The 26,121-nt window shown below is 39.0% G+C and overlaps 1 protein-coding gene across 1 annotated transcript; it reads left to right on the top strand.

The window, feature by feature from the left end:
• Positions 1–290: 290 nt before the first annotated feature.
• On the top strand, positions 291–26,121 carry anos1a (anosmin 1a). Its single transcript, XM_046382290.1, has 14 exons — positions 291–678; positions 3,026–3,073; positions 11,070–11,135; positions 11,974–12,196; positions 13,859–14,043; positions 14,955–15,084; positions 16,350–16,555; positions 18,199–18,325; positions 18,831–18,938; positions 19,828–19,916; positions 20,219–20,390; positions 21,634–21,857; positions 22,433–22,574; positions 25,423–26,121. The coding sequence occupies exons 1-14, from the start codon at positions 508–510 to the stop codon at positions 25,473–25,475; spliced, it is 1,944 nt and encodes a 647-aa protein (XP_046238246.1). The 5' UTR covers positions 291–507; the 3' UTR covers positions 25,476–26,121.

Genomic DNA, 26,121 nt, shown 5'->3' with positions numbered 1-26,121 from the left:
ACAGGAAGAAACCTTGAGCAGGACCCGGCTTGCAAGGGAGAACCATCCTGCTGATAGTGAAGGGGGGGGGAGGTAGACAGGACAGAGAGAATGAAAGAGAGAGAGAGAAACATAAACATCATACATTACAAAAGACAAACATGACAGGTTGTTATAATTGGAATTCTGAAGATTATGTATTGAGTCACTGAACAACTTATCTGTGCTAACACCTGTTTATGAGACTAAGCAAATATTATTGACTAAACAATACATGTATATATATATATATATATATATATATATATATTCTTTTCAATATATAGAAAGATTTATACCATAATCACAGAAGATGCTTTGGTACAGGTTAACAGTTCCTATTAAAACACCCTGACCCTAACTGTGTACGCCTAGAATTCATAGCTCCTCCCTTAGCTATACACCTCTATTTAAAGTGGACCCTCATCAGATCACTCTCCACCGCATCATCTTGTTTCACATCTTCCAGCCTCACCGCTGGACAACACGATGAGCCTGCCCGTGTGGATTACTTTCCTTTTCATCTCCGGTGTTTGCGCCAGGAAGCAGCACGACGATACCGACGATGAAGAGTTATGGTCGGACAGCGTTTCCAGGGCGAGGTGCGTGTCCCGTTGCCTCAGTTTGCACAGCGTGGCGGCGCTTTCCACGTCGCTGCAGGTAAGTTTCCCTGCCAATAGTGATTTTGTGTTTAAAATATAACCGCTACTACCTGTCGTGCAAAATATATATTATGCTGGCCCTATTTCAGAGGCATAATAATAATAATAATCAGTATGTTTGAGGGACACCAGCGACTTTTCATTTAATTACAAATCAACTTATGTTGTTGACTTTTTTTTTTTCATGATGTTTTGCATGTTGGAATGTGTTTTTATTTTTCCTTAGTGATGTTTTCAATGAAATATTGTCATTGTGTTAATGAGAGACGCAATGTTGTGCAAATAACACAGATGTTTGGCCATGTTAATCATGTGGTGAAAATCTGATCTCATGACGGTTCTGTTTCACTCACTCACTCTTATAAAGAATAAGTTATATATATTAAATAAGTCTGTATTGAACACACACACACACACACACACATACATAGGCAATGCTGGGAGTCTCTTTCACCAGGCTTCAGAGTGATGTTGATATTATTTCTGTACACTCAACCTAAACCAATCATAACACCACAGAATGATGGTCCAGTTCACAAAAAAAAAAAGCAGAAATCTGATGAAGTCAGGAATACCGCTAATATTTTGCCCTTTTTTTCTTCACCCAGCCAAGAGGTAGAGCGCTTTAGATCCTCAAAACTGCACCTCTGACATGCCGTTACCTGATCCATCGCTCTCAAAAGGATCATTAGGATAGGATATGATGGATTAATGTAGATTAAACAACTCAACGGTATGTAACATAGTTAAAATGAGCTCAGCTTTAAACATCTAAAGCAATAAAATGCAATATACAAACTAATGCAGCAGTAGTATGAATCCAAAACCATCAGGCTGTATATAATGAAACTGACAGGGACATTTTATGTAATAATTTTAAAACATTTTGTTGATAATACTTTAATACTTTTTCTTTAGTAATGAATGATTTTGAATTTTGACTTTCACTTGTAGTGGAATACTTTTGTACTAAATGTATTAACTGTAAATGTACTAATTTGAACACTTCTTCCACCTCTGAACAGCCGACTTCTGTTTTTGTTGACATTGTCAGAAAGGTGGTAATGATAATGATGATGTTTTTAATATTTTGTCCACCTGAGGGGGTTCAAATCCTGCTTTTATTCACTGAAACACTGAAACTGAAACCTCTCATTCACTCTCTGCCGTTCACTCTTGCATTTGCTCAACTACACATTTACTTCAGGTGGCACAAATACTCACTAGAGCACAAAATACGGAACAATCCACTACTGAAACAGTCCCAGACAAATCACTATTTCCTTCTGTTTGAGCAGGGTTTGATAAGCTACAGTTACTTGCCGTTTTGGGGGAAATTAGTAAGCATTTTTAGTAGTGAAGATATTATATTTTTTAATTTTTTATTTACTTTATTAATCCCAAGCTGGGAAATTACTCTGCATTTAACCTGTCACTGATTGAAACACACACAGGAGCAGTGGGCTGCAACTATCAAGCGCCCAGGGAGCAAATTGGGAGTTAAGTGCCTTGCTCAAGGGCACATCAGCCAGCTAATGGAGGGGGGGGCATTTTCCCATTAATCACTCCACCACAACCAAACTTTTCCTGCCCGTCCGTTGGGGGAATCGAACCAGCAACCTTTCGATCACAAGCCGCTTCTCCAACCTTTGGCCACAGCTGCCCCCACACAATCAGTAGGAGCCAATATGCTTGGAGTTGAGCCAGAGACACACAAACACATTGGTGGTTTTGTTGTTTTGTGGGATTTGTTAATAATAATAATAATAAAAAAAAAAGTAGAATAACTCCAGCCTTATCCTTTCACACGGGGGAAAAAGTTGTCTGGGTTAAGAAATTCAATCCTGTCTAATAGCCATTTTTAATATTTTTCATAAATGTCTACTGATTAGGCTAGGAGTACACCGCTGTTTGTTGATTTAACGCCTTAACAAATCCAAGAGATCAGAAAAACGTGGTGGCTGATTAGATACCTGCTTGCCTCTCAAGTCACAAAAAAATAAATCTTTTGTTGTAACGCTGTTTCATGTAACCTGACAAGTGTTCCTTGGTCTGCATTCATTATTTTTCAGCAAAACTGCCTCAGGCTCACAACATTGAAGCCATGAAGGACACCAATCAAATGGAAAGAAAAACAGTCATTTGTTGTGCTATATAATGTGTGAACTCTGGAGCTCTGTAATGCTCTTTACAAACTGTAATTATATTTGCTCCTTCCGAGCTGTGATAGCACTGTAACCTATAATTAGGGCATTTAAAGGGCATTTATTCCTCTGCACTTAATTCAGTGAGACAGACTTACTAATTTTTGCCTCTCTTTGTCTCTCTATTATTTTCCTTTACAGAATAACGGATCCTTGGGCTGGTGTCATGATAATAAACATTGCGCAAAGGTTGGTAACTAGTGGTTTCCAAACTTTTTTTAGTCACAGCCCCCATTTCTTGTGATTTTTCATTAAGACATCAAGGATTCTGTTTTTCATTTAGGCCTACCTCACTTAGTTCTTTAAGTATTCAGATTGTCCTCCTAAGACAAGGTAAGAGATAAGATAAGATGAACTTAATTGATCCCACAGCGGGGAAATTCACTTGTCATGGCGACTCACAAGAACCGCAATGACAAGTAAATTTCCTGACGGCATGAGTCATCTCAAAAAATGTCCCAACACATTTTCTTATATCGTAATGACAATGCACAAACAATATTACAGAAAAGCAAAAGCATGCATGTGGTGTGTGTAAGAGAGAGAGAGAAAGAGAGAGGGAAAGGGAGAAAGCAAAGATGGCAGACGAGGTCACATGAGTATCTCATCGGGTTCAATATGGCGGCTATGCCATGATGGTTTGAACCAAGAGAGTGGGGAACAAAGTGATCTAACACGTGTTCAACAGAGAGATGGAGCAAACCTGAGTTACACTACCATGTGATCCCCACACTCAGATGGTTGTAGATGCCTGAAGTGTGTGTAAGAGGGTTCTTCTATCAGGATGGTTCTCACTTGTGAGCCGGGTCCTGCTCAAGGTTTCTTCCTGTTAAAAGAGTTGTTCTTTACCACTTTCTGCTTGCTCGGGGGTTCAGGCTCTGGGTTTCTGTAAAGCATCTAGAGACAATTTTGATTGTATAAGGTGCTATATAAATAAAACTGAATGAAGAAGCAGATAAAACAGGGAGGATCTTAACTATGACTGAGGCATAATAAACTGGTTTATTTTACCACATGGTAACAAGGCTTTACAACGGGCCTTCAACGGGTAAAATATCAAGTTTAAAAAATAAAAAATATCAGTTTGCTGGCTGGCGGCGATAAGCTCAACAAGGAAGACACTCCTGCAGAGTGTAAACAAGCAACAAACAAGCAAATCGAATTAAATTTAGCAAACAATTGACATGGCAGTCCCTAATAATAAAACAACAGCAACGTAGCACAGTTGGCAGTACAGTTAACAGAAATTAACACGCCAAATAAGTTTCTGCTCAGACAAAAGCGTCTCACTTTGCGTTACTCCAATCTTTACGAATCAATCTTTACGAAATCTGTTTGTGCTTCTGTTAATGGGCAAAAACGCAGCGAGAAATAAATGGAATGCACTTCCGCCTGTAGCTTCCCCTTGTAATATTATGTTCATATCATAAAAGTTTAATGAAGTCATGCTCAAATCATTTTATTTCACATCTACTGTATGACAACTTAGCCAAGAACTAAGTGTTTTTAGATATTTAAAAACTCCCACAAGAAATACTCAGTGATGGGTAATTGCGATGACATGACAAGAGAATTAGACATCTCCCCAGCTGCATTATTAAGACCTTTTAAAGTGATAAAGTGAGATATCCTGGATCTTTAAAGAATGATCACAGGGGGAAAATGTTTTTATTGCAGTATTAAGTAGTTCATGATAGAAAGAGCTCCTATCATGTGCAATGTGCATCAACAGCAATGCTTTTTAATCGGGATATTCTCTTTTAATTAATGGTTGATACATGGGTATGATCATTCATGATGATATGTGAATACATAAATACATATAAATAACCTAAATAACATCTTATTATTATATTACCGTAATTTCAGGACTATAAGACGTTACTTTTTTCACATGCTTTGAACCCTGCGGCTTAAACAATGATGCAGCTAATTTATGGATTTTGCCTCAAGACGAAAGTGACATTGAGAGCGACAACGAAAGAGACTGACAACGTGGACACCTGCGGCTTATAGACAATTGCGGCCTATATATGTACGAGTTTTTTTTCTTTTTAAATTTAGTGGGTGTGGCTTATATTCAGGTGCGCTCAATAGTCCGGAAATTACAATATATTGCAGTCAATACCAATCTCCTCTGACATCCTGTCATGTGCACGTTATGCTTTGTGATATGTGATGAAAAAATGGATGCAGGATTAAATTCAGTAGTATTGCACATTTCATACACAAGTAAGCTCAATGTGATTTACGGGAAAAGGTTCAAAACATCAATCAAATAAGATTTAAAATATGTATAAATACTCCACATAAACAAAATAACATTTTAGCCACCCATTTCAAAAGTCGTTGTGATTAAATGCACCTTTACCTGAATTAGTTTTGATTCAAATTAATTTTGCACATTTTTAATGCTTTTATCTGGATTAAGCTTATCTGTTTCACATCATGAAAGCAAAGTTTTGGTAATGTATTTAATGCAACTTCTGTATGTTTTTTTGAAATATTTGTTTATTTTATAATAAGGCAGATGATGGAAGATTCACTGCAGATGCCTGGTTCATGTGTTTACATAGGGAAAATAGGATCCAATTTAAGCTTGCTCTAAGTTAGCGCATCGACAGCCACCAATTAAGTCAGTGTATACTTGTATTTACATAAAGCCCCTGTCACTGACAAACATGCATGTATACATATACATATGTATACATATACAATAGATGCAACATAATTATGATGACAATAATTTCTTAATAATATATGTGTCAAAATGGGTCGGCGTCACTGACGCAGAAATATACTGGACCCCGATGCAGAGTCAGAAGTCTTTATTAAAGAAAACAAAACCTAACTAAACAAGCTCACACTTACTGTGACTCGGAAACTATGACTAACTGTGGGGAAAAACTCCTGGCATGGCATGGCATGGCATGGCATGGCATGGCATGGCATGGCATGGCATGGCATGGCATGGCAAGACAAGGCAAAAAACAAAAAAAAGCTCCTGTCATGACACATAAGACATTCAACGCTCGGACAAAGGTGACTGGGAAGACAAGGACTAAATAGACATGACAACGAGACACAGGTGACACACATCAGGAGGGAGAAAGCAATCAGGAAAACTAAAGCAAAGCTACATGAAAACAGGGCACACAGGGGAAGTGACGCTTTTCAAAATAAAACAGGACATGACAAAAACCATAACATAAATACCAAACCAAACATAATACATGGAAACACATGACAAGACAAACATGAAACATGGCACATGGACAGAAATCAAAAGACAAAGCATAACAAAAAACACCAGGCATGACAATATGTAGTTTATTGATTTCATGGAATTTCATAAAATATATGAAAAAATGAAATAACAAAATATATGTTACTGTAGCAGTGAAACATCTAATTTACCTGATTCATCTTGGGAGACAGCTTTGAATGAGAAAGCTGTTGACAAAAATACCTTACACAACAACACATTCAAAAAAAAAAAAAGAAAAAAAGAAAAAAAAGAAGAGAAACAGGTCCCAGGGCAAAACCCCACACTTAGCAACCTTACTTTGCAGAATATGTGATTATAACACATTGTGGTGAACCAAAAAAAGTGAAAAGCTTATTTTTGATCTCCAGTGAGAGAGAGCCAGACATTCATTTATTTATTTCAATACCAAAGATTATAAAAGAATTTATGTTTGCATGGGTTTTGATGATGTATGAATGAAGAAATGAAGAAAAATCTGAGTCCCAAACTTATTTTTACAAGTTGGATTTAGTTAGATTAGGACTTGCTCTCTCACCTTAAATTTGGTTTAGTTGAGCTATTATTGTTCTAGTGACTGACCTTTCTGTAACAGGTCACAACCAAATAACTCATCACTAACAGTAATAGTGTAAACTGCAACATAATGACATAAGTCATTATGTGTTTAATGAGGAACTGATAAAATACAGGAAGGACACAACACACTTATGGAGGTCTCTTTCTTGATAGTTCATGGTAAGCAGATGGATTTTATTTCAATTTCAATTTAATTCAATTTATTTATATAGCACCTTATACAGTCAAAATTGTCTCTAGATGCTTTACAGAGACCCAGAGCCTGAACCCCTGAGCAAGCAGACAGTGGCAAGGAAAAACTCCCTTTTAACAGGAAGAAACCTTGAGCAGGACCCGGTATCACTGATAGAGACATCACAGTTTATTTTAAACAGAACCAAACAGGTTAGGGGTGAAACCATGTATGTTGTGGGGACACCCAGCAGGTGACAAAGTAGGACAAAGTCCAGATCCTACCTTGTAAAGTTCAACATACTCAGCATGCTGTCATTCAGATTTTTATCTGCCCTTTGTGTGTATCATGCTGGCTATATTTTCCCTCCAAATTACACTTGTTTAATGGCAGTTAACTGTGAAATGAGAAGCTCTTATATGATGATGTAAAATCAGTGTGAGAACCAAAAGCTGTCAGAACTACTCTGTCATGACAGGTACTCACTGAAGGATTACCACTGAATTCAAAGCTCTTTCATCATGTCTGCAGCTTCTTGATCAAAGGCCAATATGTATTAGAACTACATCAGGGCTGTGGCTGACTTTATTCACACGTATTGTTTGCTTGGTGTTTTCAATGGTTAATTAGTCAACATTAAATATAATTCTGGTTTAAATCCTGATGAACTACTTTTATAATATTTGATTTGTTTTTTGTGTGAAGTAGTATTTTGGATTATTTAAAACCCCTGCAATTTGTATGCTTAACATTTAGTTTTAGTGACAGAGTGATACCTCTTCATTCAGAAGAATGATTTTCATCTTGGAGTTCAGAGTACCCAGTTCCCATAATACATCCATGTCTAGGGAATCCCAGTATTGATACATCCCTGTGCTCTTAAGCTCAGAGAGGCCTGATGAGAAGCTTGTTGAGGCTTGTTGCTGTGAGTCAGCCCATCAATTTGGCTCATGACCATTTGGCCCTTTGTCATCCTCACAGACCCTAGTAGTAATGAGTGCTTGTTAATCCTTCTGTCACTATCTTCTCTAGGCAGACAGCCATTTGCAAGTGCCAGAGTTGATTAGCAACACACTCCCACACAGTCCAGTTGAATTCAGCTTGTTATGCATTGGAGCCATGGAGGCACATCATGTGTATGCACTGACACTTGTGTCTTAGTTCACATCTTAGACAACTGGCACTAAGTTTGTTGTAGTGACCTTCTTTCAGGAGCACTTGACAGCTATAAGTGAACTTCAGTGCTCCCTACAGCTTTGGTGTGATGTTTGATAGAAAGCCAGATATCTTTTTCTTTCACTCCTCCTCCTCACAACTCATATTTTCAAATGAATAAAAGTACTTGCAAAATAATTTGCTTTGCAGTTTTGTTCCTTGGGAATAGCCGAGCTCTTGTCTGTGGATGTTTAAAGGTCTGGAACACTTTCAAAGACAATGCGAATTGTTGAAACAGGAAGCCACAGACAAACACAGGGCTTGTTCGCTCTTCGAGGGGTTTGTCTGGGCAGTGAATCAAACAGTGTTGAGCGCTAAAGAACAGCGTTTTGCACGGTCAGCAGAGAAGTTGTTCACTCCATTATCTCTGGTAGGTCATGGGGGAGTGGTGCACACAAAGTGCCAAAACAGACACACACACACACACAGCTTTATACTGCAGCCAAATAAACACAAGTCACGTTTTGTGACCTAAAAGAGCAACTTGGATTCCAATTTGGTGCTAAATTCTGCAGCCTAGACAAAAAAAAATGGCTCTGTCTTCAACACCAGTGGAGACGAAGGTGTTTTCTCAAATCTCTCTCAGCCACATCATAAAGTTCCCTCGGGTCAGCTTTATTTGTGTTATAGTGAAATGGAATGCTTGATTTAACCTTGAAATGGAGCAGAAAACGAACTCACGCTGATGTGATCCCAGGAATGGCATGGGGGTGGGTATGTCAGTCTAGATTATTGGATGAGTTCTTCTGTGTATACCAGGGAAGGGAGATGGAAAATGGCAAGCCTTGTACAGAGCTATCAGACATGCTTCAAGGAGTCTTCATTACATAGCAGAAAGTATCAGTATTCAAGTATCTTAGAAACAAATGGGAGGTTGAATATCGGTCTATAGATTTCTAGATGTCTGGGTCAAGTGAAGGCTTTTTAAATAATGGTCTGTTTTAAATGCCTGTGGTACAATAATTTGTTATGCTTGTTATGCAATAATAAGCCAGTATTAAACTGCACTGTCTGTAGTTCAATTCAATTCAATTCAATTCAGTTCAATTTAATTCAGTTCAATTCAGTTAAATTCAAGGGCATATAGAACAGTTGTACACATACACAGTCAGTAGTACTGCCAGAACAAAACAGATTCTAGCAGTATTAGGTGTAAATCTATTTTGAGGTTTAAAGTTAGTGCAATGGCTGTCAGAGAGAGAGAGAGAGAGAGAGAAAACAGATCACACAGGCATTAAAAAATAATAACAAATCATATGTGTTTTAGATGCAGAATTTGTACGGAATATCAACTTATGATATCATATTGTTTTAAACACATAATAAAACCCACTTACCAGCACATTCAGACCAGTCATCATCACCATGACTGTTAAAACAGTAACATAATAAGCTGATCCCAGAGCTGTAGGAGAACTCAAGGCAGCAATTAAGGTATATTTTCAAGGATAAACCTTGGCCACAATATCTTACCTTCATGTAGCAATGCATACATTTTGTTCATTTGATTATGGTTATGGTTGTACATTCTCTTGTCCTAATCTCGCCATTACATAGAATGAAACTAAAAAAAATAATAAAGAGAAAACAGAGAAATGTAACACACTGCTACATCTACACCTTCTAAAAGGCAGTTTTTTCCTCGCCACTGTCGCCAAGTGTTTGCTCATGGGGGAATGTTGGGTTCTCTGTATTACAAAATTTAATTAAAGAGTTTGGTGTAGACCTGCTCTAATTGGAACGTGTCATGAGATAACTTTTGTTGTGAATTGGCACGATATAAATAAACTGATTTACTGATCAGAAAACTGATCTAATCAGCACTGCAATTAGCAGTCAATGTCTGTCTATCAATGTCTATTTCCTTCTATAAGATCATACATATGAGTATATAAACACCTGAGACATTTTCTCTGCAGACCTGAGTGTCAACACAAGAATGTTCAGAGTTTTCAGTGCATCCCTAACTTTCAAACAACTTGCCACGTCCTTCTGATGCTGGTGTATATTGCTTGCTTCCCTACTGTTCCTCACCACAGCATGAAATTATAGTCAGTATACACTCACCCCTCCCCCTGGGTTGCCTCTGCTTACTGGTGCAGGATACAGCTTTATGGGACAGAGGGCAATACTGTTAATTGGTGACATGCTCCAGAAACAGCCTGAGAATGCAGGACAACATTCATTAGCTTTTACATTTTGATATGACAACTAACAAGAATAAGATAGCAGGCTGTTTGTTGAACTAATTCTTTCAATTGTATTTCCTACAAAATATGATTAAATGCTGCTGATTAGCTTTTTTCAACTATATTTTGGAGGAAATGTAATTGAAACTTAGAATATATGCTCAGGCAATGTTTTCTCCAGTTCAAGAAGCGCTACATTCTTAGGCAGAAGTCGTACCAGGTGGACGCTTGTACATTAAAATTTACAGGACCTTAACTCTGGAGACCAGAATTTATATACATGGCTGGAATCTAGCTACAGTATTTCGATCAATTTAGAAACATCTGCCTGAGGAGGTTGCATTTTATGATTGCAAAATGATTAAACAAATATTTAAATGATTAAATATTTTTAGACTGTTTTAAAATTTGGCAATTTTTAGGCACAATATATAAAGCCTATGTATAAAACCTACTCATCACATCAACTTGCATATAATGATAGATAAGTTCATTTATCAATCCAAACAACAGTATCATCAGCACATAAGGGAAGAAAAAAAATAAAGACATGTTTTTAAGATGCCTCAACAGAAGGGTAAGAATGTTAATAATGCTTTAGTTGGTATTTTTACAAAAAATATTTAAATAATTAGAAAATGAATAGTTGATAAATTCAAAATTTCTATATGTTTTAATGATCAATTCTTTTCAACATAGCATCTCCTCATTTATATCTTATTGTATCTGTATCATTGCTCACATTTGTTGCTTTCACTTCCACAGTGCCTGGAGCCCTGCAAAGAATCCTGGGAGAAGCAGAGAAAAAGCAATTGCAGAGAGCTATGTGAGGTACACTGTAACACACAGTCACACTGAACGCTTTCTGAGCACTAAAATCAGAATTGGGCAGGTCAAGAAGAAAATATCACTAAAATATTCTATGTCTTTGTCCTGCCATGTAATACTTTTGGGAAGAGTAGCCAGCCAGTTCCACTTTGCCCTAGGCAGTACTAGAATTCCAACAGTGACAGAGAAACTAGTCAAAAGCCTGGGAGAGATCTCTCTCAATGACGCAGCAGCACTTCAATATATGAGTTGCAATTTATCAGCATTGACAAGTCTGGGCTAAAGGCTCGTATTCATATCAAGGATAGAGGAAGCCAATGAGAGGAAGAGAGCTAAATACATAGAACTTGTTGTCCTTCCAAATACTATTTCAATCTTATTTAAATATTTTCATTAATGTTTTTATGTTGTTTGGATGTTTGGATGTTGCATTATGCTGATTTGAAATCCCGGAATGATGACTACCACCTTTTTTGTTTTTGTGTGATCATTCAATTTAAATGCACAAAATTCTCTGTTCTCTGTATTTTGTTTGTGATATTGTGATATTTCTATGGAAAATATTAGACTGCAGGCAATCACAAACACCTAGGCAAGGATAGATTGTCTTTGCATATATAAAATGCATATATAGTGAACACGTTAGTATCTTGCACATTCGTAGCCTGTATCATTAAAAGAAAAACTTGTTTGAGTCAAAAATTCTAAATCATTCAATTTTGATTTGAGTAAAATTGAACAACAACAACAAAAAACAAGCAAACAAAACAGAGCTTAGTGACTTAGCTTTTCCAACCAGGTAAAAAAAAATAAGTTAACTGGTCTCCCCCAACCTATTTAGTACGTGTTTCCCAACAAGCCCTGGGAGTGTGTGACCAGCTGTGAGTTCCTTCAGTCAGTGTTGGCTGTAAAGCAGGGCAGCTGTCCACCTCCAGAGAGAGCCACTGGCTTTGCAGCAGCCTGCGTGGAGAGCTGCGATCATGACCGAGAATGCTCCTCTCAGAAGAAGTGCTGCTCTAATGGCTGTGGCCACACCTGCCAGTCCCCCAAAGACCTTTTCAAGGGTAAGCAGAGAACCATTTATTTAGCATCTGATGAGGAGAAAGTCAATGTAATTATTACAATCTAGTTGCAGTACTGCATGTAATCACTGACAGGATTCCACTACAGGAGTGATGTGACTTGATCATTGTCAACACTATGGTTGAGGTTTGATTAAGTCTAGGCAGAAAATGGTTAAGATGTGGAAAGAATCAGTGTTTGTGTAAAGAAAATGGTTAGGGAGGTTAGGGAAAGCACAAGCAAAATATCTCTGTGCAAACACAGCTGGCAAAAACCAACACACTTTTGTAAACTGCTGTAAACCAAGCTCTGTAGAGTGGAGCATATGGAAGGGATGCTGAATACATTATTTAGAAAGAACACATAATGATCAGGTGGAATCAGGCAAGTTTCAGTTTTGATCTGTTATTCCCTTTAAAACCAGACAGGTGAAATGAAACTAAGAAAGTTGAAGACTCATCCCAATGAAGCACCTGAAATTTCAAATAAAAGTACACAATACCCCAAATATGTTGTCTCTAGTAAAATGACCAGATACCTGTTTGTTTGTATGTCTTCAATACATAAAGTCATATCCAAAAATATCACCCCTCCAACTCCACCTAATTAAAAAGAATGGATACACTTCCATGATCTTTGATCATTATTTTATTATTAATTATTGTTATTATGGGTGGCATGGTGGAGCAGTGGTTAGCAAAGTCGCCTCATGGGTTCACGCAAGAGGGTTCCAGGTTCGAATCCCGGTTTGGACACTTCTGTGTGGAGTTTGCATGTTCTTTTGTGTGTGTGTGTGTGGCTTTGTGTGTCAGCTATGCTATTGACTAGCAACCAGGATGTACATGCAAACTCATGCACAGAAGGGCCCAGACCCAGACTGGAACCTGGATCCCTCTCGTTGTGAAGCAATGGCGCTACATAAACTGTCAACTTTTGTCAACTGAAAAAAGATGTTATCCAAGCCTAAGGTAATTTCAGGTTCAAAATTTCTTGCTAACAAACTGTGCAGCTGTGCTGCTGGGAGCCAGGTAGAGCTTACCCTACTTAGGCCTCCATTGTCAGAAGAGGCATCAAAGAGAGCTGTGGAGATCCTGTGAGCTTGCAGCAGTATGTACAGGCTTTAATGATGGTAACACACAGGATAGGAATAATGTGGGGAAACTCATTTCGCCTTTTTACTCAGTACTACTGAGTGAAGATGTATATCCCTGCAGCTCTGGTTGATACTGATTGACCTGAATTGGAATTTAATGCGTGCTGAGAATTACAGATGAGATGGTGGTACCTGGGAGAGATAGGGGACAAGACTAATTCTAGTTACAAGACCTATGATTCAATTCAATTCAATTCAGTTTATTTATATAGCACCAATTCACAACAAAAGTTATCTCATGACACTTTCCAATTCGAGAAGGTCCAGACCAAACTCTTTAATTAAATTGTAATACATCAGTCTGCTGGCTCACTAGGCTGACCTTTTATAAAAGATCAGATTCATTCTGATCTCATTTCTGAGAACAAATTATTGCCAAGCAGAATTACATCAGAAGTACATGTATGAACTGAACGAATATCTACTGCAAACTTTCAGATTATCCCCTCAGGTTTTTTTTGGAGGATGTATATTTCATGTTTTCATAACAGGATGATGTGGGTTTCCCAAGGTGCACCTTTGAAGCCAAAGAAGGAGCTGAGCTTTGAAGAACTCTCCTCTGGTCAGCTGAAGGTGCGTTGGTCCTCCCGCTTCAACATCTCAGCTGAGCCTGTTGTCTACATTCTGCAGCGGAGATGGAACTTTGGCATCCAACCCAGTGAGGACACTGCAACATCCTGGCAGATGGTTACACAGGTTAGTTTACTGTGTTAAATCAGATGGGATAAAATCTTATTCAAAATGGCACTCTTTGTACTATAGCTTCTACCTTGAGAAACTAACTAAAAATAATTGATATGTCAGTCCTTATGACTTCTCAAGACTTTTACTACAGTTTCTGTCAAAACTTCAGAAAATGTTCTGGACATCACAAATAGTGTTTTTGTAAGAGGTTTAAGTTTATCGCTAGGTTTATTGGTGTATTTATGCTGCACTGATTAATCGAGAAGGTGTCTGTAGGTTATACAGAATTTCAAAACGACTAAGACCTCATTGTCTCAAATTACCCCACACGGAAAGAAAATATATGAACATATATGTTTTTTTTATCTGTACCACATATATTTTCCAACATATATGCACATATTCGAAATTGGCCCCCTACATATATGTCTTTCAACTATATATATCCATATATGCACACATATATGTACATATATGCTATACATATGTATGCATTAACCACAAAGATTAAATCAAGATCATTTCACATTTCTGCTTCATGATGAAATGTAGGTAGAAGGAGTAGGGATGACAGGTAGCAAAAGGTCCCCATGGTCCACCAGGTGAGCTACTGGAGCGCCCCACCTAATATCAGAACAATGTCCAAATAATTCCTTCATTAAAATATAAGATATGTTTGCCTTAAAAACACAGGAGCCCTTTGTTGGAAGGCACAGAAGCACTGTCAGGATGAAACTCTAAATTTCTGTATTCATCCACATTAAAACACGTTTTTTCCTTTTTTCCACATTTATCCTTATTTTTGTCTCATGTTCACACTAAATCACTCCTCACACATCCTCATTGTAAGATTATTATCCAAAATTCTTTCCTGAGACATCACTTGTCTTGTTTTCTCCAACACCCTGCCTTGCCCCTCATAGACCACAGAGCAGGGAACAAGGCTCTCTGACATCCGGCCGGGTCGCTGGTACCAGTTTAGGGTGGCAGCTGTCAACACCCATGGGACCAGAGGCTTCACCACTCCCAGCAAACACATCTATTCCAGAAGAGGTCAGATGGATACCATCAGTGTGTGTCCATGCATGAGTGTTCTTATCTATCTGTCTATATGCAATGTCTCAGAGGGTGGTGTATGTGAAAGAAGATCCACATGATCTGCATCTGCACTATAGACTGCTGCTATCCAGTTATTTTAATTTCATCAGACAGCCAAGCAGATGGGCTGTTATAGGAAGAGCAGCATAGAATTGACTTTTAAAGCAATGGTTCTAAAATTGGGGAAAGGCTCTGTTCCGCTCACAGAATTTGGCCGCCCATCTTGAGCCGGGGTCTGCTCCGAGGTTTCTGCCTTCTAAAAGGCAGTTTTTCCTCGCCACTGTCGCCAAGTGCTTGCTCAAGGGGGAATGTTGGGTTCTCTGTATTAAAATTTAATTAAAGAGTTTGGTCTAGACCTGCTTTAATTGGAAAGTGTCATGAGATAACTTTTGTTGTGAATTGGCCCTATATAAATAAACTGAACTGAACTGAATTGAAGAGAATTTATTGTTTTCCTGTGTGGCTTCTGTAGTTGCCATGGGGAGCTGCCTGACTGCCAGAATAAATGTTGCTGTTGTACATTTTTGCAAACCAAAAATTATGTTGAAATTTTACATTTCTTCATATTTCATTTTTTAGTTTTATGTTGTGACAGTGCTTATGGTCTGTTTAGGTTTAGGCACAAAGAAAAAGTTATGTCACCAGAAACATGCCTAGAAACTCTGCCAGCGTTCTAAGATGTCACACCACTGTCAACCCCTGCAAATAATAACAAGAAAATCAGCTCATTTACATGTATGTGATGTGTCACATATTGTAAAAATTGTTATGTGACACATATGAAACATATCTGTAGTTTACAGAAACATACAGTGCCAACATGTTATTGTGGAAATGTGAAACTAATTCTGAAGGCCTCTGACCTACATGATATATCAGGATATATTTCTAGCTATGGATCTACATATAATGCAACCTCTATGCTTTACTTAAACTGTTAACTGATAGCCCTTCAGAATTAATCATTCCCAGCACTCTGTGTCTTTTGCGCTTTCTGTATAAATAAAAATGTACACATACACATATCTCATGTGCACTATGTAATCAAGAGCAAATTGTATCTCATGTGCATGCCATAGCATATTGTGTGCTTGAGGGTGTGTAGTTTTGTTGAATTACTAAAATGTACAATTTATTAGTATTTAATGTTTAATGTTGTTTATTGTTGTTCTGCAGCTGCATGTGAATGAATATTAACAACATCCTTCCAACACCCTCAGAACCCTCCAATCCACCAGCTCCCACGGAGCTGAGAGTGGCAAATATGAGCTTTGGCCCTGGCAGGGCAGTGTCTGCTAGACTCCAATGGAGCATGCCTGCTGACCTGGATGTTCCCATCCACCACTACAAGGTCAGCTGGAGCTCGACTGCAGTTGGACAGCCCTCTGCTTCACCCATGACCAAAAGAAGGAAGACAGTCAGAGAGGTAAGGAATACTCTGAGGTTACTTGATTCATCTTATTTTCTCTTCTAACAGTATGTATGCAGCAAGTCCTATAGACTGAGTTCCATATGACTAAATTCCCTTCCTGCTTAAATTGTAGTGTGTAAAAGTCTTCTGGCAAGACAAATGAAAAAAAATGAGTAGTTTAAATGCATTACTATTATTGAAGACCTGGCACTGGAGTACTTAATACATGAAGTAAAATGCTGGACTTTTAGTTGTAACAGTGTGGTATTTTTATCCGACTATCAGCAGGATAGTTCTCCCTTGCAAGTCGGGTCCTGCTTAAGGTTTCTTCCTGTTAAAAGGGAGTTTTTCCTTGCCACTGTCTGCTTGCTCAGGGGTTCAGGCTCTGGGTCTCTGTAAAGCATCTAGAGACAATTTTGATTGTATAAGGTGCTATATAAATAAATTGAAATTGAAAATTGAAATTGAATTGGTATTGCAACTTACAATCAGAGTATACCCACTTCTCCATTGTACCACGGGTATAGAAACACTTCTGAGGGTCGTGGGTCTTATAGCACTTAGTGGACTCTACCTTACTAAACTGAAAGAAATAAAAGTGTAATATTAGGAATAAAAAATTGTAAACAGTCATTGCGAAGCTGTATATGAGACTATATGTCTTTGAGGTGTTAAAAATCTTTTTCACATGCAAGACTGATCAGTTCTTGAAGACTGATGTAGACAGTAGCATACTGAGCCAGTGGCCTTTTTTACAAGAGGGCTACAGCGCCACCTGCTGTAAAAATCAATGAAATGACTCAAAAAAAGATTCGTTCAATTTACTGTTCGAGAGTGAATGATTTGATTCAGTAAAAAGAGTTGAACTTGCCACCACTAGTGTATATCTCCTATACAACCATATATATATATATATATTTTTTACTTTTAAAGTAACTTTGTATTTTTTATAATATTTTATATTTTTTGTACTTTTCCAGTGCTGTTGGCTGCTGTAACGACTAAGTTTCCCCTTGGGGATCAATAAAGTCTTAAGTTATCCTATCTTATGTTGAACTTTCTTAAAATAAGTTACAAATTCTAAAATACGGATGCTTCACACAAATGTTAAACTTGGCTGAACAAAAGATCGATACAAAAAGAACAGTTTCAAGATGGGCTTTCAAGATTAGTGATTAGTGGGGCAGTCGTGGATCAGCGGTTAGGGTGTCTGACCCGTAACCGGTGGTTCGCTGGTTCGATTCCCCGTCCCGGTGTCCATGGCTGAGGTACCCTTGAGCAAGATACCTAACCCCCACTGCTCCCCGGGCGCTGCACGCGGTCGCCCACTGCCCCGGGTTTGCTGTGTGTGTGTGCACGTCACTTGGGTGGGTTAAATGCAGAGAACAAATTTCGTTGGAGTGAGTTCCCTCCAATGACAAGATATGTCACTTTCCTACTTTCCTTTATTAATGTCACCATTTCAGTGTCTGAAAAGGAAAGTGCTCTTGCAGAACAATATGAAGTTGATGCCATGGCTTTTGATTTCATGGTGGCATAACTACAGATGAGAATATAGCTTCTATATTCTTTTCTGTTGTGTCAGCTTTCTTTTGTGTGTATATGATCCTGGTCACTTGTGTGGTTGTGTGTGTCTGTCTGTGTGTGTGTGTGTGCAGAGACAAATGGAACTGGACAGCATGCAGTGTAACAGGAGCTACAATGTGGAGGTCCAGGCTGTGTCTTACTGGGGACAAAGTCAGCTCAAAGGACCCAGAGCCATCCTCCACTTCACTACTCAGCGCAGTATGTTTTTATACTTATTCAAAACAGAGAGTTTGGCAATCTCCGTGGTTTGTGAAGGGCCATTGTGAAGCTCAGTGTGTCAGCTCTAGCTGCTGCCATCTTGGCAGTGCCTGACTCTTCCCTAACTCCTGGCTAACAGCTTGCAGCAGGCTGTTACTGAAAGCAGTCACACCTTTAAAATAAATAACAAGCGAGATATATAAAAATTCAGACCCCCGTACAGTTGTACATTTTAATATTGGGGTCTATGGGAACCAAATTGCTTTTGGAGCCAGTGTCAAGAGGCCATTTGAGGAACTGCAGTTTTAGGTTCATCCTTTAGACCCTGTAGGTTGAGTTTTATTGTTCCCAAACACTGAAATTTTGAATATCCATATTTATTATTTTTTACTTGCTTCATTCCTGTTAATTGTAAATGGGGGTATTAAATTCTCTGTTGTTATAAGACTATACTGTAGTATAGAGCAGTTCCCATCTGTGAGGTTATATTTTCTCTGTTTCCAAGCCACCACTGCTGCTCCAGGAAAACCTACTGGTGATATTCTGGATGTGGGGAAACCTTTCTACCATGACGGTCAGCTGCAGGTTCATGTTTACTGGCAGAGAAGCATGGGTATGTATATGGGTGTGTTGTTGTAAGTTTTCTCAATCAGCCACAACATTAGAGCCACTGGCAGGTGAAGTGAAAAGGCCTCACATCCTCAATGCACAAGACCCAAAGGATCCAACATTCCGATGCTACTGACCACAAAATACCACCTGTGGGGCATCCTGGTTGGTGGGATGTATTTGGTCTTCAATGTTTAGGTGAGTGGTGTGTAATCAAAGAAAATTCACATGATTGCCAGAACCCAAGGTTGTAAACAAATAGTTAATTTTATTCACTTCACCTGTCAATAGTTTTAATGTTGTGGCTAATTGGCGTATTTCTCTTCTCTATTACCCCCTCTTTAAATTTAGACTACTTAGGAATCTGTATAGCCTAAAACCTATTAAACCCTACACTATGTATAGCAGCCACCATGAGTTTGACTTTTTTTGTAATTGCTGTAGTTGTTTCTTTGTTGTTGTAGTTGACCGGAGAATGACACTGAGGTCTGTAAGCCATCATTGGATAATGAAAGTTAGGCTTAGACAAAATTACTCAATTCTGTTTTGTTTCTGGCAAAGACAGAATAAAGACATTGAGCTTCAGACAACTGCATACACATTTGACCTGTATTAATGTAAATTATTTTGTTGCCAATTAAAGTGAGAGTTAGTTTGGGGGAAAATATGTTTTTTTGTTCTTTTTTTTAGAGTTGGTCTTTCAAGGTACATGTCCAACATCTCCAACCTAAAACAACAATAATGATGTCAACCTTTTTATTTTTTCCTGACTGATAAAGATGGTACAGAAAACATCATTTTGAAACTGTTAGATTCCTCCTTTAGGAAGATCCATTTATTGTTATCGACCTGCTGTTACAGGATAGTGCTGTAAGCTCTTGTTGCTCCTTTAGATCCTTCAGTTCAATTCTATAGAGTCCGCTGGGGACCAGATTATTGTGGACACAACCAGACCAGAACTGTGGAGAAGATCAGCACACGGGTAAAAACATTGTCATTGTAAATATGAATTTAATTTGAAACATATGATGGCGATGAAAATGCCACAAGACACATAATAGACTTGACAGACCTTTTAGGAATTGTGATTGTGATTATCTTGGGTTTGGAATTTTTGTGAACCTGCCTCCAAAGTTTCTTTTTTTGCAAGACTCAGGCTGTTGAAAAATGAATTTCCATTCTATTTCACCTAATAACTAAATGTAAACCTCAAGTTCTACAGGTTGACAGGGGATATAATACATGTAGTGAGCTGATCTTATGTCCGTTGTCCGTCTGATTTAGGAGAACTTTGTCAGCCTGCAGGGCTTGCTATTCTCATGTAAGTACAAAGTCCTTCTGCAGCCAGTCAGCAAGAACAGTCATCCTCTGACAGAGTCTGCCAGCTTCTTCACTCCTTCCTGTGTCAGCATCCAGGCCAAGAGTCAAAAACCCATTACCTGCCCTGGAGAAAAAGGTGAGATAACTGAAAACTCAGGTATCGTGATACAAATACATGATCAAGTCAAAGTGATGGATTATTTTATTTCTGCACTCCTGGGCACTTTCTAGGCTTTCCCCTCTGAAAGTCTGCTGTTGTCAATATCAACATATCAATACCCAGTGCCACTATGGTGGTTTAATCCGTTGTCATATCATATGATACAGACTGAGCATCCAAGTTAGAAAAAATGTTCACATTGGTTAGTTGTAGTTTTTGGAATTTCTAACTTAGTAAAACAAACAGAATAGAGAACATACAGAAATGTTAACAAAACAGCTGTGAAGCCTCCACTGCAGAAGTATAAAGTCAATAAAATTAAAGCAGCCACTGTAAAGACAGTTATTATATCTTGTGTGACTTGCTAATAAACCATTACATATATGTAACATGGGCTTTATTTCTAGTCATCTGAATTGGAGTTGAATCTTTAACAATGTGTGAATGCACTATTCTAAAGTCAGTTATAACCTGAGCATTTCAAAATGCAAAATTAGGCCTTGAGCACTGCGAATAATATGATTTCCCAAAAGACCTTGCACCTATGTCCCTACTTATTACTCACATTCTTATTTTGAAGCATGCTCAAACATATAATATGCGTAATGATAGATAGATAGATAGATACTTTATTGATCCCAAGGGAAAGTCAAGATAATAAACACATTGTACACATTTATGTTTATTATTTTTTGTAACTTAAGAGAATATGTGTAGGCCAAATCCAGTATGTGCAGTAACTATAGAACTAAAAATTAAGTAAATGAAAAAACTAAAATTAGTTCAACCAGCTCCGCTGACAGTGGTTTCAGTGTTCTCATCTTTCATCTCAAGTTACTCTTTAGAGTGATGTAAAGAATGAAAATTGATTTTTGCTAAAATATCTGTCAAAAATCTTTGCTAAACAAATAAATGTATTTAAATTGTTTTTTTCTTTATTTGTTTTTTTTAAATGTGTAATTTCAGTAGAACAAGAGTAAGAAATAGAAAATAATACAAATTATGTTGAAATGGAACATGGTTTTTGGAAAAATACATAAATGTGCAAAATGGTCAAAATTTGTTGAGAAACAAACCAGTATGTTCTAGTTTGTCTTTGTCATGCTCCTTATGGGACCCTTTGACCTCAAACCACTTACTCCCTATATAGATCATGAACATGCCATAAGAACACTAGTACCTGTCTTTATTTAACCACTAGTTGTGATTCCTCCAGCAGCATCCCATCAGAAGGTTCTGATGAAGGCCGCCAACCTGACAGCATCCTTTGAGGTCCAGGGTGGCAACATGACAGCCATCTTTAGTTGGGATTTGTCCACAGTCCTTCCCCATGAGCATCTGAATGGTTACCAAGTGACCTGGGCAGAGGTCATCCCCACCAGTCATCACAACAACGACAAGTTGCCTCACAGCCTCATATCCCAATCCCAGATTATACCCCCGGTCAGTGCTATTATAAACTGCAGCAACATAAATACTGACTTGGGTTAAGGTTCTTCAAACTTCAAACTTTATTTGTCAGTATATTTTTACATACTGAAATTCTTATCTGCCTTTAACCCATCACTAACTGAACACACACATGCAACATGCAGTGAAACACACAGGAGCAGTGGGCAGTTGGGGGGTTAAGTGCCTTGCGTTGATTAATCACTCCACCCACACCCAAGTTTTTTCCTGCTTGTCCCGGAGGGGAATCAAACTGGTGACTCTCTGGTCACAAGCCACTTCTCCAACCTTTAGGCCCCAGCTGCCTACAGAACATATGAAATTCATCTACAGGCAAGCATACGAAAATTTCTGAGTTTTAATCCATACCTCATGTGAGAGTCCACTTCAATTTCAATTCAATTTTATTTATATAGCACCTTATACAATCAATTCAGTGCGTTGACAAACACTTTCAGAACCTTTAGCTGAGCAGCTTTCCCACAGTTTAACACATCTTGAGCACTTCAAACATTGTCTTCTAATTTCTACTCCTTTCCTCTCAGTTTGTCTTTTCTCTTCCTTTTCAGGATAGTAATGTTCTGGTGGTGACCGGCCTGCACCCTGCCAGTCTGTACAGACTGGAGGTCCAGGCCATCACAACAGAAGGTGAAGGTCCTGCAACCACCCGAACCTTCCAAACTCCTGGACACCAAAGAACCCTGAAGCGCAGTAAGGAATGAGAGAAAAGAAAAAAAAAACTCTTTGCAGGGACAGAAGTGGATGCATGAAGCAAACTTTACCTGATAGGTATTCCGTATCACACAACAAAAGAGAGACAGTAGAGACACACAAGTAGCCACATTGGCTATTTAAACCTGGGTGGTGTAAATCCCCCACAACTTCAAACATATACACCAATCAACCACAACATTAAAACAACTGACAGGTGAAGTGAATTTCAGAATTTCTTCAAGGCCGACCAAAAGTCTTTCTCTATGGTCTCATTGAAGTCCGCCCACATCCGGGATTTTGCTTCTGTGACTGTCCGAGCCACAGCACCAGTGACCTTCTGACTGCAGCACTTGTCCTTATTCTTCTTCTTCATAATGGTGTTTGTGAACTGAGCTTTGTCTCCCAGGACCACTTTTCCTTGGGAGGCCCTATCAGGGGCAAACAGTCCTCAACAACATAGGATCATTAGGGTGCTCAGACCCCTCCATGTAAGGTGGCAGTTCATGGAGGGGATTCATGGAGGGGACCAGAGGGTGCGTTCCAACTATCCTCAGCCTCCCTGGGAAAGTCTACACCATGATGATGGAAAATAGACTCCATCAATTCTAGAGGAGCAGTGTGGTTTTTGCCCTGGCCATGGAACGCTGGACCAGCTCTACAGTCTCACAGGGATACTGGAGAGGTCATGGGAATTCGCCAACCAGTCCACATGTGTTTGGTGGACTGGTAAATGCTTACGACCGTGTCCCTCAAAACATCCTGTGGGGTGGATGGCTCATTCCTGTGGGCCATCCAGTCTCTGTGTATGCAGGGCTGCTTTTAGTCAGCAGTTCTGTTCATAATCTTCATGGGCAGAATTTCTAGGCACAGCCAAGTTGCAGAGGGTGTCAGTTTTGATGACCTTAGAATTCCATCTCTGCTTTTTGCAGATGACATGGTCCTATTGGCATCACTGAACAGTAATCTCCAGCCTCCAGCCAAATGGAGGATTTCAAGTGTCTTATTCATGAGTGAGGGAAAAAATGGAGTGGGAGGTTGACAGTGGGATTGGGGCAGCTTCTGCTGTGCTCAGCAGGACACTGTACCGGTCTGTTGTGGTGAAGATTTACCAGTTGATTTACCAGTCCATGTGGATGTTCTGTGACACAGGAGGGTGGATGCACAGGACCCAAAGGATCCAACATTCCGATGCCAGTGATCACAAAATACCCCCAGAGGTCCCATGTTCCTTCCACTGACAGGTCAAATCTGTTTTGGCACACAAAGTCAACTTTCAAAATATTAAGCAGGTGGTTTTAATGTTGTGGCTGATCAGTCTATATATCCCAGTAGGCAATATCTAAATCTGGTTAGTCATTTTGGTGCTCCCATACTTGTTATTACAGCTGAAGTTAGCAGTCATGGTAATGGTCTTCTGTTAGTGTCCCTATTAGTAGAGAGCTACACACCCATATGTGTAGCCAACCAGATGTAACCTGAAAATATTGCAGGTTTCACAACTAAACCTATTATCTCCTGTTAAACACTGTCAATTGCCTGTAGATGTGAACTACTATGTATATGTCAGCACTGTGACACATTGTTGACCTGTTCAATGGGTACCACTACCTCTCAGTTAGCTGGTACAGGCTCCAGCACTCAATAACCTTTCAACCCATGAGCACTTGTGATGGTTTTATGCCAAGAAAAAGCACTACAGATGCAATATTTGCCTTGAGAATGCTGATGGAGAAGTACAGAGAAGGTCAGAAGGAGCTGCATTGTGCCTTTGTAGATCTAGAGAAAGCGTATGATAGGGTGCCAAGAGAGGAGCTGTGGTATTGTATGAGCAAGTCTGGAGTGGCAGAGACGTATATTAGAGTGGTGTAGGATATGTATGAAAGTAGAAAGACGGTGGTGAGGCATGTTGTAGGTGCGACAGAGGAGTTCACGGTGAAGATGGGACTGCATCAAGAATTGGCTCTGAGCCCCTTCTTGCTTGCTGTGGTGATGGACAGGTTGACAGATGATGCTTTGGAAAGAGTAAAGGTTAGCCGAGGCAAGACTGAATTCATGTGTGTGAATGAGAGGTACCCCAGTGGAACGGTAAGGTCACAGGGAGCAGAGCTACAGAAGTTGCAGGATTTCAGGTACGTAGGTTTAACAGTCCAGAGCAATGGGGACTGTGGCAAAGAAATGAAGAGGCATGTGCAGGCAGGATGGAATGGGTATAGAAAGATGTCAGGTGTGTAGCATGATAGAAGAGTACCAGCAAGAATGAAAGGAAAGGTTTACAGGACAGTGATGTTGTATGGTTAAGATACAATGGCTTTGAGGATAAGACATGAGGAAGCTGAAGTTTTCTTTTGGCGTAACCAGGATGGATAGGATCAGGAATGAGTACATTAAAGGGACAAATCATGCAAGATGTTTCATAGATAAAGTTAGAGATGGGGTTGAGATGGTTTGGACATGTTCATAGGAGGGATACTGAATATATCGGTTGAAGGATTCTGAGGTTAGAGCTGCCACGCAGGTGGCCTAAAGGAAGACCAAAGAGGAGGTTTATGGTTGTAGTGAAGGAGGACATGAAGGTAGTGGGTATGAGGGAAGAGGAGACAGAGGATATGGCGAGATGGAAGCAAATGATTCACTGAGGCAATGCCTGAAGGGAATAGCTGAAAGGAAAAGAAGAATCCGAATCTTCAGTAGCCAAATTATTTGGCAGTTTTGTCTTCAAAGTTTCTTCCCCAGGAGTACATTGATTTCTTAAAAAATTAACTGATAAATTAATTTTTTTGTTTAACAACAAACATCTCTCGCTCCCCCCTCCCCCCACCCCACCTCATCCCCACCCCTCATTTAGGACCCAGGCTGAGGAAGCATCACCTTAAACAGGCAATCATTGAGAGGCACTGAGTCCAGCAACGATTTTAATCCCTCCTCGCAATATCCTAATGGTGTAAAAACAACTGCCAGACTGTTATCGACAAATGAAACACAGATTCACAGTTACAGTACCAACATTTTGACAAACCTCCATTCATCAAACATGGTTTCATGGATTTACATTACAGTACAAAGGTCTCACAGTTAATCTGATATTTAGATTTAATATATCAACACAATAGAAGATCAAATACTCTGCTGCAGTTCATTTAATCCATTACTCTGAAAGTACAGTTCCCTACAGTCCCTTTGACTCCCAGTTAAGAGATAAATCTCAGTACTTTTGTGATAGGTGGTTACACATCATAATAGCATGAGGATAGTGTAACTATACCAATTTTATTACCTGTAGGGCTGGGTATGGTTGGAACATTTTATTAAAATAATAAGCCAGCACCTAAAGAATGACATTTTATACAAAAAGGTGTTTTCTTATCATAAAATGTCAAACTTTAAAAGTTTAAAACCCTTTACTGGATTCACACTTTGCACAGTTAGTGATCCAGTCTTGATGAACCTGCCTGAAGAACAATGTGTTTCTGTCTCAGTCCGTGGAGATGAGGACAGCAGCAGCCATTATCCTTTAGTGCTTGTTTGGGTTTTCACACAATTAGCT

The sequence above is a fragment of the Scatophagus argus genome, chromosome 24 (genome assembly GCF_020382885.2).
Source record: "Scatophagus argus isolate fScaArg1 chromosome 24, fScaArg1.pri, whole genome shotgun sequence".
NCBI lineage: Eukaryota > Metazoa > Chordata > Actinopteri > Scatophagidae > Scatophagus > Scatophagus argus.
This window is presented reverse-complemented; position numbering and strand designations above follow the sequence as displayed.

What these genes read in the sequence shown, in the direction of transcription:
- anos1a (XM_046382290.1), top strand. Translation starts at nt 508, where the DNA reads ATGAGCCTGCCCGTGTGGATTACTTTCCTTTTCATCTCCGGTGTTTGC. An exon ending in TTACTGGCAGAGAAGCATGG is followed by an intron (nt 18,939 to 19,827) that starts GTATGTATATGG and finishes TTGCTCCTTTAG; the next exon opens with ATCCTTCAGTTCAATTCTAT. An exon ending in CCAAAGAACCCTGAAGCGCA is followed by an intron (nt 22,575 to 25,422) that starts GTAAGGAATGAG and finishes CCCCTCATTTAG; the next exon opens with GACCCAGGCTGAGGAAGCAT.